This window comes from Salmo salar, chromosome ssa10, assembly GCF_905237065.1.
Source record: "Salmo salar chromosome ssa10, Ssal_v3.1, whole genome shotgun sequence".
Classification (NCBI taxonomy): domain Eukaryota; kingdom Metazoa; phylum Chordata; class Actinopteri; order Salmoniformes; family Salmonidae; genus Salmo; species Salmo salar.
Window position 1 is genome coordinate 37,806,095 of NC_059451.1, and position 15,170 is coordinate 37,821,264.

Sequence of the window (15,170 nt, forward strand, 5' to 3'; positions counted from 1 at the left end):
CAAAAGTGGTGTACTAAATAGCGAACAGGGTGCCATTTGGGATGCAGGTCAGATCTGTCATAATCCTCTACATCTCTCCCTGTTTATCTGACACAGCATGTAGTTCTCCCCTTCTACCCGGTGAAAAGACCGTAAGCCACCATCTAAGCCCCTCACAGCTGGAATATTCACAATTTGCGCTTAAATGATACTTTGTGAGTCACATTTCGTGACCATTCTTAGCCTTCCCATTCAAGGGGTGTGTGAGCACTTTATCTGCTATGCCATTGAGCTATGTATGTTTAATGCATACAGAGAGAGTAGCGTTGCAGCATTAAGTCAGATGTAATGAGCTGTACTTCCCAGCACTTAAGGGGATTTCTAATGCTGTATGGGAGATAACAATGGAGAAGCCTGTTCTATTCACTCACACTTAGAGACAGAACGAGTGGTAGTTAGCTTGGTAACTCTGAATATGGCAGGGAAGCGTTAGACTAGCAGCAGCAGGATCTATCTCCAGGTGCGTCTTAACCCACATATCAAAGCAGGAAATCCAAATGCACTCATGAGAAATCCAGCTTTAGGCCTTAGCCTTTTTTCCCCAAATATAACATGAAAGGGGAGGAAAGTTGCGTAATAGATATATGTAGTACATGATTTGGCTGAAGTTTCCCACCCTAACTAACTATAGCAGGGTTGCCGTATGCCTCTACTGTCCCAGAGAACAGCATACAGCGACAGCCAGGCCTGACTATCAAGGTATCAGGCTTTCCCAGCCGCCCATGCATTGTCCCCCATCAAACCTCCAGTTCCTTGCCCACTCACCCTCCTCTGCTCTCCACCTGCAGTGCGCCGTGTGCCACCCCGGTTCTCCATCCCGCCCACCAACCATGAGGTGATGCCGGGTGGCAGCGTGAACCTGACGTGCGTGGCAGTGGGTGCGCCCATGCCCTACGTCAAGTGGATGATGGGTGTAGAAGAGCTGACCAAGGAGGAAGAGATGCCCATTGGGAGGAACGTGTTGGAGGTCACCAACATCCTCCAGTCTGCCAACTACAGCTGTGTGGCGATATCGTCACTCGGCATGATCGAGACCACCGCGCAGATCACTGTCAAAGGTGAGAGGGCTGGGAAAAGTGTGAGAGAGGTTGTTTGGGATTTTGACTGTCTGTTGTGCCTGGGATGCAGTGAATTAGCTAAGTTGGGTATCTAGAAAAGTAGCCCTCATTTAAGATCAATATGTCAACATCCAAAATGAACAGATGGATCACGATCCAGATCAACATCCATCTGAGATATTTTATAGTGAAGATGAATATAAGATAGACATTTTGGGTACAGTATGTCTCTCCATGTCTTCGACTGCACTATCAAATCTTTGTAAGCTATAGCTCAAACTGTATTTTAAGTTTTACTACAGAAGTCTTTGTTTCTCGTCTCGTCATCTGTCTATATGTCTCAGAGAGAGTCTGGTAAAGGGGTCTTATTTAAATGACTAATCCCTCAGACACCAGATGACAGTGCATGCATTAATATTCTCATCAATAATTCAACATGGCTGAGATTTTTCTTTCCGGAAAAACCAACGATGACAAACTACTGTAGCTAGCAAAGCATCTCGAGTTTACGTTCCCATTACAAAGTGATCGTGCTTTCAGGAAATAGGCCTACCCACTGTATCTAATATGTACATTTTTTAAATAAGGGGCTTAGCTATAGACTAATGATTCCAAATATAATTGGTAATAGACAACTTTGTTAGTTACATGTGAAATGCTTGAAAAAAAAACAAGTCATTTTATCTCTCCTTTTCTCTGAGGTGAGTTGAGCAGCCATGAAATATGGAGAGAAAATGAAGTCAGTTCATTCTCCTAGGAATTGTTATTTGCACTCACTGAAACAACACATAATATCAGTGTGAGTATTTGTGATGCTTGAATACCTATTAGTCTAATCAATCATTAATTCACTAGAGTTATTAGAGAGAATCTCAATTAGTTTTATGAAAGATGAGTTTTGAACAGAGGGAAGTCTACTTCTTCACTGCTGACTTTGAGAATGAGTGGGGTCCTATGGCAATATTAAACAAACACAATATGACTATCAAAAAGCAAATAATACGGTAAGGGAAATACATAAACACATATCCAAAAACTCCCCAAATTAGCTCATGATATCACTTACAGTGTTTCCAGATGGTGGGATATTTCAAGTGTTGGTAGAGGCTCTCTCTCCTCTAGAGACTCCTACTGATGAATAACTATTCTGCATATAAGGCCCTAACGTCATCTAACGTCATCTATCTTAACATCACTCAGCACTCAGAGTAATACTTTAGAGGGTTCACATTGTTCAAAGAAAAATAATGCCTCCGTCCAAAATGGCACCCTATTCCTTACACAGTGCACTACTTTGGATCAGAGCCCCATGGGCCCTGGTCAGAAGTAGTGCATTATATAGGGAATAGGGTCCTATTTGAGATGGAGCCAGTAATAGCAGATGTGGAGAAAGGCGTCGGGAGTCAGGCGCTGCAGCTGTATGAGGTTGTTCTCTTGCTCTAATACCTCTCGGTTGCTAATGCCCGTCTGACGTCTGCAAGGCGAGCTGTTCTCCCTGTTTTACACTCCAACGCCTCTTACTTTAGCAGATCCATTTGGACTCTGACAGCAGTACTATCATATACAACACAAAAGTGATTTAGCAACCATTTTCAGCCAAAATTGTATTACAATGATGCTCTTTCCATTTGCGATGGAAATAGGAAAACCTGGGAGAGCGTGTACATTACCATTACCGTGAGGATGTACATCTTGTGTTTCAAAGTCAAACGCTATGCCAATGTAGAACACAATAGTATTATATTATACTCATATATGCTATGTAATATGTCACTTTGCAATTCCATAGAATGTCAAATAATTGAAAAACACCACAAGAAATCCTAACACAAAACCATCCAGATAACTTCGGTTAATTTCACTCCATTTTACATTGAGTCAGTCTGCTTGAGTCTACTTTCTATTTGGGTTATTTATATCAGACTAACACCAACTATTCTTCAGTATCTTTAGACTCTTAATATTATAATGTTGTATTGATACTCCTTTACCTCACATTGAACACATTTTTCATTTTGCCAAAGGGAAGCCTCAAGCCCTGAAATAGTTTTTTTTGGATCAATATATAAATAAAATTAAAATAGAAAATACACATTACTCTATTCATCTCGCTATTCAAGACTCGCAGGTTAATTGAAGGAGAAAGTTTTGCCCTAGATAGCAGAGAAGGAGAGAATAGGCTTTCTATTCAGAGCGAGAGAGAGAGTGAGAGTGTGTTCTGAATGGTTGGTGTTTTGCCTGTGAATAGGCAGAGTGGGTGTCACACTGGGTGAGAGACTTTGCTTTGAGAGATAATGAACATGGCTGGCTTGGCCCCTCCAGTGACAGGTGAGGGACTGAAAGAGACAGGCTTCTGAATAGTGATTGACTGATAGGATGTGAGTGCTGTCCTTCTCGCTCTTTTCACTGTTGTTGCTGCTCACAGCTCTGGGGCCTGCATTAGTGAGATAGAGCACTTTCAACCTATTTAAGGCCTTTATTTGTAGTATTATGTTAGCAGGACTGGATGAAGGATGGTAGAATAGAATGGAATAAAATATAATAGAAAATCAAGAGAATAGAGTAGAATACAATGCAATAGAATAGTATACTTTATTGTCCATTAAAACAGAAATGTATCTTTTTGCTGTTGTAAACTTCCATGAACGGTGTATTACTCTCCCTTCCCCTGGTCTGTCTGACAGCCTTGCCCAAGCCCCCCACCTCCCTGATCGTGACGGAGACCACAGCCACCAGCGTCACCCTGACCTGGGACTCTGGGAACCCTGAGCCCGTGTCCTACTACGTCATCCAGTACCGGGCCAAGGTCTCTGACAACAGCTTCCAGGAGGTGCGGTCCAATGATTCCAGTGGATCAGTGTGTTAGAGTATGGGGCTAGCAACAGCTAGAGTATGGGGCTGTGGGTTCGATTACCACATGGTTGTGATTTCAATTCCCACGTGGTTGTGGGTTCTCTTCCTGCGTAGGCCACAAATATTAAATATATGTGTCAGGGTCAATGTTGACAGTTCTGTAAGTCACTTTGGATAAAAGTCTGCTGAATTATCATCATATTATCATTCTATTTTAGGTGGACGGAGTAGCCACCACGCGCTACAGCATCGGAGGGCTCAGCCCCTACTCAGAGTACGAGTTCCACGTCATGGCGGTGAACAACATCGGGCGTGGCCCTCCCAGCAGCCTCGTGGACACCAGGACCAGTGAGCAGGCTCCCTCCTCTCCACCGCTGGCTGTACAGGCTCGCATGCTCAGCGCCTCCACCATGCTGGTCCAATGGGAGCCGCCTGAGGAGCCTAATGGACAGATCAGAGGGTAAGATATTATATTAATATATAATACCCTCTGAACCTCTGACCATGCTCTAACCCACTGAGCAATATTATTGAAGCCTTCATAAACCCTTTATAAGTCCTATATGCTTCATAAAGCATGAATACATTTCATACACCTAGGTTGATATAACATGTCCTTTCGTCTGATGCTTTGCCAAATATGTGTATATTTTAGTTTCATTTTGTAAACGTTGTTGATGGATTGATTGATTTTCTAACCCTCTCCTCAGGTACCGGGTGTACTACAGCTCGGACCTCAGAGCCCCACTGAGTGGCTGGCAGAAACACAACACTGACGACAGCAGGCTGACCACCATCTCAGGGCTGACCACTGATATCACCTACAGCCTCAGGGTGCTGGGGTTCACCTCTGTAGGGGACGGACCTCCCTCTGATGTACTGCAGGTCAAGACCCAGCAGGGAGGTGAGCGGACACTCTGAAGTAGTACACTACCTAGTACACTACCTAGGTGGTGGCATGTACAACTTATGTAGTTGGGGAGAGCCGAGTGGACACTGTTACTTATGAAGAAGGGACACTACCTAGGTGGTGAGTGTACACTGTAAAGTATAAAACAGGGTGCACTTTGTGTGTTAGGTCTGTTTCAGCTGTAGGCCAAGTCTCCTCAATAGAGGTTTCACTTTTCACTGAGTGAATATCCACATCCACAAGGACATTATCTACTGTGTCCTCAAAGTACAACGTGGAACATGTCTACTCCACAGTTTCCTCCTCTTCTGACACCTCTGAGAAGAAAAGTGATAAAGTGATGAAGTGCCCCAGAATATTTTGTAGTGCAGACACGCTCATCTGAAATGGCTTCCTCTGTACTGTAGACTTACTCTAGATTTTAAAGGTATATTGTAGCCACTTGTGAAAGTGTTCTGTATATTTCTGATATTTGTGAAACCGCTGTCTCAGCGCCATAACAGAGTAAAAGCACAGCACCTGTGTCTCACAGCATGTCTACAGACTCTGCAATAGTCTATATGATTCACTTTGTCTCAATTCTTTACCCGTCTGTCTAAAGTGTGCACTTCCCTTTGTGGGTAGAAAATAACTGGTGTAAGATATTCCGATGCTTTTCAATAGATGGGGAGGAGTGCATGCTTTAGGAGAATAAGGATGTAACCCCTATGTATTCTGAGAGCAGTGTTTCATCTCTCTTTCTCCCTGCCTGTAGTACCAGCCCAGCCATCTAGTTTCGACGCCGAGGCAGAGTTGGACACCCGCATCATGCTGTCGTGGCTGTGGCCTGTCCAGGACCAGATCACCAAGTATGAACTAATGTATTGGGAGGCTAACTCTGGCAACAAGGTAAATGGCTGATAATATCCTAACTGATAATACAATCCGTCTTCTCCAGGAATATTGTTATCTGTCTCGAAGGAAAACGGAAAATCATAGATGTTTCTGTTATCCTTTACTCTGTTTGTTGTCTTTCAGGAGTTGCAAATGCAAGCAAGGATCCAATAAGTAATTCCTACTTTGTGTACCTTTTATGTGAACGTGGTACATATTAACTTTGGGGATTACAATATCTACTTTTCTCATTGTGCTTTTTGAATACTCTCTCGTGACAGGCATAAACATGAATAGAGTAGCTAGCTAGCTAGGGCACACAAGATTTGTTTTTGGCTCCTGGATTCCGAGACTTTTACTAACGTCTCTTCTGCCTATTTTCTCCCTCAGCTCCATGTGACCTTCCCTCCAGCGGGGTCCTATGCTGTGGAGGGTCTGAAGCCAGACACCCTCTACATGTTCTCCCTGGCTGCTCGCTCTGAAATGGGCCTGGGCGTCTACACCCAACCCATCGAGGCCAGGACTGCCCAGTCCAGTAAGTACTGTACCCCAACTCCCTGACCCAAACTTACCGTTCTTGACCTCTCTTTACTTGGAGCTGGACTTACTGTTGGACAATAGGGTCTGTTTTTGGTCCACACCCCAATGCCCAGACCCAAATGATGGCCTTTTCTTCTTCTGCGGAGTCCAGGTGGGCAAAAGGTAGGTCATAAAGGTAGGTCATATTTTGCGGTCAGTTGTTAGTTGAGTAATTGTGTTTTTCTTTATTTTGAAAGCATGCTAAAGTACAGGTCTTTGACTTCTACAGAGCTTGTGAATTGAGGCCAGAGCAGTAAGAATCTGTGAAAATGTCCTCCTCTTTTGGCACTTACCAGATAAAGCACTGACTCTTTTACCCACTTACCACAGGAAGAAGACTGGTCATCTTTTAAAGCCTGCACCTCTAACCCACCTGATCTTAAAGGAACAATTTGAAAATAATACGCTCAGTGGTTCGTGGACATTTCACAGAGATACGCTTGTTTTTGTGAGAAGTTTTCGAAGAACAGGAATTTCGCATTAGTATGTAAAGTGTATACTAAAATATGAAAACACTAAATATCATGTCTTAACATCTCTTTATTATTTTATGTTCTGCGGATTCGAGAAGAAAGATGACAAGTTCAATGGGAAAGTGAGCCAGTCAGGTAGTTCATTCTTGCACAGCATTCATCCTAGCTGACACCATGCTGTGCAATTTTCCTTTTTTTTTTACCACTTTTACAGACTGAATTTAAAATGTATTAAATTGAACTTTTGTGTCACTGGCCTACACACAATACCCCATAATGTCAAAGTGGAATTATGTTTGTAGAATTGTTTACTAATTGATCAAAAATGAGAAGCTGAAAAGTCTTGAGTCAATAAGCATTCAACCCCTTTGTTATGGCAAATAAGTTAAGGAGTAAAAATGTGCTTAACAAGTCACATAATAAGTTGCATGGGCTCACTGTGTGCAATAATAGTGTTTAACATGATTTTTTAATGACAACCTCATATCTGTAACCCACACACGCAATTATCTGTAAGGTCCCTCAGTCAAGCAGTGAATTTCAAATACAGATTCAACCACAAATACCAGGGAGGTTTTCCAATGCCTCGCAAAAAAGGGCACCTCTTGGTAGATGAGTAAAAAATAATTTTGAAAAGCAGACATTGAATATCCCTTCGAGCATGGTGAATTTATTAATTACACTTTGGATTGTGTATCAAAACACCCAGTCAATACAAAGATACAGGTGTCCTTCCTAACTTATTTGCCGGAGAGGAAGGAAACTGCTCAGGGATTTCATCATGAGGTAAAGGGTGACTTTAAAACAGTTATAGAGTTTAATGGCTGTGACAGAAGAAAACTGAGGATGGATCAAAAACATTGTAGTAACTCCACAATACTAACCTAAATAGAGTGAAAAGAAGGAATCTTGTACAGAATACAAATATTCCAAAACATACATCTTGTTTGCGATAAGGCACTAAAGTAAAACTTCAAAAAATGTGGCAAAGAAATGTATTTTATTTTCTGAATCCAAAGCGTTATGTTTGGGGCAAACACAACACATCACTTAGTACCACTCTTCATATTTTCAAGCATGATGGTGGCTGCATCATGTTATGGATATGCTTGTCATCGGCAAGGACTAGCGAGTATTTTAGGATACAAAGAAACGGAATATAGCTAAGCACAGGCAAAATCCTAGAGGAAAACCTGGTTCAGTCTGCTTTCCAACAAACACTGGGTGACAAACTCACCGTTCAGCAGGACAATAACCTGAAACACAAGGCCAAATATACAGTGGAGTTGCTTACCAAGACGCCATTGAATGTTCCTGAGTGGCCTAGTTACAGTTTTGACTTCAATTGGCTTGAAAATCTATGGCAACTCTTGATAATGGCTGTCTACCAAATCAAATGTATTTATAAAGCCCTTCTTACATCAGCTGATATCTCAAAGTGCTGTACAGAAACCCAGCCTAAAACCCCAAACAGCAAGTAATGCAGGTGTAGAAGCACGGTGGCTAGGAAAAACTCCCTAGAAAGGCCGGAACCTAGGAAGAAACCTAGAGAGGAACCAGGCTATGAGGGGTGGCCAATCCTCTTCTGGCTGTGCTGGGTGGATATTATAACAGAACATGGCCAAGATGTTCAAATGTTCATAAATGACCAGCATGGTCAAATAATAACAAATAATAACACCCTCGACAGTAATTGTCGAGGGTGCAACAAGTCAGCACCTCAAGAGTAAATGTCATTTGGCTTTTCATAGCCGATCATTGAGAGTATCTCTACCACTCCTGCTGTCTCTAGAGAGTTGAAAACAGCAGGTCTGGGACAGGTAGCACATCCGGTGAACAGGTCAGGGTTCCATAGCCGCAGGCAGAACAGTTGAAACTGGAGCAGCAGCACTGGCAGGTGGACTGGGGACAGCAAGGAGTCATCATGCCAGGTCGTCCTGAGGCATGGTCCTAGGGCTCAGGTCCTCCGAGAGAGAGAAAGAAAGAAAGAGAGAAAGAGAGAATTAGAGCGAGCATACTTAAATTCACACAGGACACCGGATAAGACAGGAGAAATACTCCAAATATAACAGACTGACCCTAGCCCCCCGACACATAAACTACTGCAGCATAAATACTGGAGGCTGAGACAGGAGGGGTCAGGAGACACTGTGGCCCCATCCGATGATACCCCCAGACAGGGCCAAACAGGCAGGATATAACCCCACCCACTTTGCCAAAGCACAGCCCCCACACCGCTAGAGGGATAACTTCAACCACCAACTTACCATCCTGAGACAAGGCCGAGTATAGCCCACAAAGATCTCCGCCACGGCACAACCCAAGGGGGGGCGCCAACCCAGACAGGAAGACCACGTCAGTGACTCAACCCAATCAAGTGACGCACCCCTCCTAGGGACGGCATGGAAGATCACCAGTAAGCTAGTGACTCAGCCCCTGTAATAGGGTTAGAGGCAGAGAATCCCAGTGGAGAGAGGGGAACCGGCCAGCAAGGGCGGTTCATTGCTCCAGAGCCATTCCGTTCACCTTCACACTCCTGGGCCAGATTACACTCAATCATAGGACCTACTGAAGAGATGAGTCTTCAGTAAAGACTTAAAGGTTAAGACCGAGTCTGCGTCTCTCACATGGGTAGGCAGACCATTCCATAAAAATTGAGCTCTATAGGAGAAAGTCCTGCCTCCAGCTGTTTGCTTAGAAATTCTAGGGACATTTAGGAGGCCTGCGTCTTGTGACCGTAGCGTACGTGTAGGTATGTACGGAAGGACCAAATCGGAAAGATAGGTAGGAGCAAGCCCTTGTAATGCTTTGTAGGTTAGCAGTAAAACCTTGAAATCAGCCCTTGCCTTACCAATGATCAACAACCAACTTGACAGAGCTTGAAGAATTTTTTAAATATTAATTTACAAATATTGTACAATCTAGGTGTGCAAAGCTCTTAGAGGCTCAGAAAGACGCTGCCAAAGGTGATTCTAACATGTATTGACTCAGGGGTGTAAATACTTATGTAAATGAGATATTTCTGTATTTTATTTTCAATAAATGTGTTATCTTTGTTATTATGGGGTATTGTGTGTAGATGGGTGAGGGAAAAAATATATGTAATTTATTTTGAATGCAGGCTGCAACACAACACAATGTGGAATAAGTCAAGGGGTATGAATACTTTCTGAAGGCACTGTAAATGCCAGCAATGTGAGGAACATTCCTTGTCCCTATTTGCAGTCAGTCGATAACAAACCACTGCCCATAGGCCATTGCACATTTTGACAAATAGTATGATAAACCCAGTGTGTCACATTCCACTGAGTACATAGATACAAAACATGCTCATTTCCATTGTGATGCAGAACCGAGCAACCTAAAACAGACTGCTGCACAGAAGGCACGGCTACATCATAAATGTCACCATCATTTGTTATTATAGTTTATAATGAAACATGGCACCGTACTGTACTATACGTCTTTATGTATGGCCTCGGCATCCACCAACACAATCACTGTCACCTAACCGACGCTAATAACGCTGAACAGCTCCCCCTTAATCGAGTTTTTAGCACTTAACCAGACCCTTCCGCCACACCTCAGCCTCCTCTCTGCTCCCCTCACAGCGCTGAGCGTGGTGTCTCCAGGAGATCTAGGGGTTGGAAGCTGAAATATTTATGACAGGTTTGCCAAAGGAATCAGAGCTTATTCTTAGCCATTTGTTTTACTTGTCAGCTGTGAAAGCCTTCCTGTGTGGAAAAGGGAGAGCCATGTTGTTTCCCAAATGACACCCTATTTAGTGCACTACTTCAGTGGATCCTGGTCAAAATTAGTCAACTAAACAGGGAATAGGGTGCAATTTAGGACGCAGACCCAAACACCATACAGGGCTTTGGTTCCCATAGGAACAGAGGTCCCTAAAATGAGGCCTCTCTCTCTCTCGCTCCCTCTCTCTGAAGTCAGTCTCTTATCTGCCTGCTCACTGACACACAGAGCCACTGAGTCGCCATTTCAAGAAAGGTGCTGCCACGGCAAAGAGTCCAGCAGGGCTGCTCTTTCACGCTTTCTGCTCTATTCCCCTTGCTTCTCCAAATCACTTTCACAATTCTATCAGTATATCTGTCCTCAATATTCTCACTCCCCCATTCACCATGTCATATGATCTGTCTGGCCCTTTATCTGTTATTTGCATTCTTTTATAGCTATATATCTCTCTGCTTCTCTCTATCTTTTTGTGTTTCTTACAACTCCGTTCCTATTTGAAACATATCTGTTCACTCTGTCTCCCACACATAGATTCTCTAACTCTCATCGACTCCCTCATGAATATACACATAAAGGTTCAGCTGAACAGCAGGGAATTACTCTGTTGCTTCCCAAATGGCACCCTGTTCCCTATATTGTGTACTACTTTTTCCCAGGGCCATATGGAATAGGTTGACGTTTAAGACACATGCTCTGTTTTTTCTGCCTTTATCTGTATTTGAACTCTGTTAATCACTTGGGCGTCTGTATTCTAAAGGAAGGAATGGCCTGTCAAGGATGAGCCTTTTAACACCAACCAACCAAACATGACTCATATTGAAAGCATATTGTGTCCGGCTTCCTCACTGCTCTGGCTGCCAAATCACAAGCAGGCATGTTAAAGGTTCTTTTCTACACAGTGGTGCCTCAGTATCCCTCACCCACCCACTCACTACCTTCCCCTTGTTCATCCTGGGTTGTGATATTCTGGAACATGTTTTTTACTCATATTGTGTGTTGTTTATGCGTTTAGTTGTTTTTCATTTTTATTATATGCCTGTTTTACATTTTCTTTTTCTTCTGCACTGTGGAGAATTGTGAGATACTATAAAATAAAATAAACATCTTTAGTAGAAGCAAAACCCCTATACACCTACTATAGCTCATTTAGAAACTACACACCTACTATAGCTCATTTATAAACTATACATCTACTATAGCTCATTTAGAAACTACACACCTACTATAGCTCATTTAGAAACTACACACCTACACACCTACTATAGCTCATTTAGAAACGACACACCTACTATAGATCATTTAGAAACTACACACCTACTATAGCTCATTTAGAAACTATACATCTACTATAGCTCATTTAGAAACTACACACCTACTATAGCTCATTTAGAAACTACACACCTACTATAGCTCATTTAGAAACTACACACCTACACACCTACTATAGCTCATTTAGAAACTACACACCTACTATAGCTCATTTAGAAACTACACACCTACTATAGCTCATTTAGAAACTACACACCTACACACCTACTATAGCTCATTTAGAAACTATACACCTACTATAGCTCATTTAGAAACTATACACCTACTATAGCTCATTTAGAAACTACACACCTACTATAGCTCATTTAGAAACTACACACCTACACACCTACTATAGCTCATTTAGAAACTACACACCTACTATAGCTCATTTAGAAACTATACACCTACTATAGCTCATTTAGAAACTATACACCTACTATAGCTCATTTAGAAACTACACACCTACTATAGCTCATTTAGAAACTACACACCTACTATAGCTCATTTAGAAACTACACACCTACTATAGCTCATTTAGAAACTACACACCTACTATAGCTCATTTAGAAACTACACACCTACACACCTACTATAGCTCATTTAGAAACTACACACCTACACACCTACTATAGCTCATTTAGAAACTACACACCTACACACTTACTATCGCTCATTTAGAAACTACACACCTACTATAGCTCATTTAAAACTACACACCTACTATAGCTCATTTAGAAACTACACACCTACTATAGCTCATTTAGAAACTACACACCTACTATAGCTCATTTAAAACTACACACCTACTATAGCTCATTTAGAAACTACACACCTACTATAGCTCATTTAGAAACTACACACCTACTATAGCTCATTTAGAAACAAATTTCAGACTGCCTTCCACACATGATTACTCTAAAGCACATTGGTACGGAGTTACAGACTACAGTATATGGAGCTCTTCCTCCCAGTCCAGAAGGCCTGTAGTTCATCCAAAATGGCACACTATTCCCTATACAGTAGTGCACTGTCAAAAGTAGTGTGCTATAGAGGGAATAGGGTGGTATTTGGGATGCACTCGTGTTCCATCCCTCTCCCATCCCTCCTGCTTGACCCCCCAACCACCTCCATGTGTCCCCCCCTTTCCTCCAGCCCCCTCAGCCCCGCCCCAGGAGGTACACCTTCTGAGCCTCAGCTCCACCAGCATCAAGGTGAGTTGGGTGGCACCCCCTGCAGCCAGCCGCCATGGGGACATCGTCCGCTACTCTCTGGCCTACCAGGCCGCCACCGGTGAGGACCTGGAGCACCACAAGGTTTCAGGCATCAGGGCAGATGTTTCTAGTTACATCCTGGAGGGCCTGGAGAAGTGGACAGAGTACCAGGTGTGGGTCAGGGCTCACACGGACGTAGGCCCAGGCCCAGAGAGCCCCGCGGTCAGGATCAGGACCAAGGAGGATGGTACGTCCATTGTTGGGCCCCAGACTGGGGCTTCCTTCCCTGGGGAAGCACTTCTGGCACTAATCCAGCTTGGTCCTGGGTCTCTACTACTGCTAATACTACTACTACTGCTGCTGCTGTCCCCTGGCCTGTCTCTGCCTCTGTTTGGCCTCTCTGCTGTGGTCAGGCTGGAGACTACTTTCCTAGCACTAAACCAGCCCTGCTACTGTTATTACATTTACATTTTAGTCATTTAGCAGCAGACACTCTTATCCTACTGCTACTACTACTACTACTGCCACTACTGTTACTACTACTGTTACTGCTACTGTTACTACTACTGTTACTGCTACTGTTACTACTACTACTACAACTGCTACTTCTACTGTTACTACTACTGTTACCACTGCTGCCACTACTGTTACTACTACTGTTACTACTGCTACTACTGCTACCTCTACTGTTACACCTACTGTTACTACTACTACTACTGCTACTTCTACTGTTACTACTACTGTTACCACTACTGCCACTACTGTTACTACTACTGTTACTACTGCTACTTCTACTGTTACTACTGCTGTTACCACTACTGAAACTACTGTTACTAGTACTGTTTCTACTACTGCTACTTCTACTGTTACTACTACTGTTACTACTGCTGTTACCACTACTGAAACTACTGTTACTAGTACTGTTTCTACTACTGCTACTTCTACTGTTACTACTACGGTTACTACTACTGTTACCACTACTGCCACTACTGTTACTACTACTGTTACTACTACTGCTACTGCTACTTATCCTGTTACTACTACTGTTACTACTACTGCTACTGCTACTTATCCTGTTACTTCTACTGTTACTACTACTGTTACCACTACTGCCACTACTGTTACTACTACTGTTACCACTACTGCTACTACTACTACTACTGCCGCTACTGTTACTACTACTACTACTACTACTACTACTACTACTACTACTACTGATACTTCTACTGTTACTACTACTGTTACCACTACTTCCACTACTGTTACTATGACTGTTACCAATACTGCCACTACTGTCACTACTACTGTTACTACTACTGTTACTACTACTACTACTACTTCTACTGCTACTTCTACTGTTACTACTACTGTTACCACTACTGCCACTACTGTTACTACTACTGACACTACTGTTACTACTACTGTTGCCACTACTTCTACTGCTACTTCTACTGTTACTACTACTGCTACCGCTACTACTACTTCTACTGCTACTTCTACTGTTACTACTACTGTTACCGCTACTGCCACTAATGTTACTACTACTGTTACTACTACTGTTACTACTACTACTACTTCTACGGCTACTTCTACTGTTACTACTACTGTTACCGCTACTGCCACTAATGTTACTACTACTGTTACTACTACTACTCCTACTACTACTACTACTACTAATGCTACTTCTACTGTTACTACTACTGTTACCACTACTGACACTACTGTTACTACTGACGCTACTGCTTTCAACTCCTAGCCTTTACTACTACTTTCCCCAACAGCCTATCTCTACCTCTCTCTGGCCAGGCAAGGCCCTCTTTCTCTGGCCACACTACTGACACTAACCCTGCACCGGGATTCTTCTACTACTACTACTACTACTACTACTGTTACCACTACTGACACTACTGTTACCACTACTGACACTAACCCTGCACCGGGATTCTTCTACTACTACTACTACTACTACTATTACTACTACTACTACTGTTACCACTACTGACACTACTGTTACCACTACTGACACTAACCCTGCACAGGGATGCTTCTACTACTACTACTACTATTACTACTACTACTACTACTGTTACCACTACTGACACTACTGTTACCA

General features: G+C 42.9%; 1 protein-coding gene across 17 annotated transcripts in view; it reads left to right on the forward strand.

Moving 5' to 3' along the window:
- The window catches only part of ptprfa (protein tyrosine phosphatase receptor type Fa), a 370,993-nt gene that overhangs the window by 254,347 nt on the left and 101,476 nt on the right, over window positions 1–15,170 (forward strand). For 11 of the 17 annotated variants that reach the window (XM_045687724.1, XM_045687725.1, XM_045687723.1 and 8 more), the window contains 7 exons: window positions 828–1,097; window positions 3,782–3,927; window positions 4,169–4,410; window positions 4,661–4,854; window positions 5,615–5,748; window positions 6,124–6,268; window positions 12,999–13,304. In XM_045687724.1, the coding sequence (XP_045543680.1) occupies window positions 828–1,097; window positions 3,782–3,927; window positions 4,169–4,410; window positions 4,661–4,854; window positions 5,615–5,748; window positions 6,124–6,268; window positions 12,999–13,304 (1,437 nt within the window). The remainder of the gene's footprint in view (window positions 1–827; window positions 1,098–3,781; window positions 3,928–4,168; window positions 4,411–4,660; window positions 4,855–5,614; window positions 5,749–6,123; window positions 6,269–12,998; window positions 13,305–15,170) is intronic. The other 6 variants (XM_045687735.1, XM_045687737.1, XM_045687736.1 and 3 more) reach the window with 1 other exon arrangement.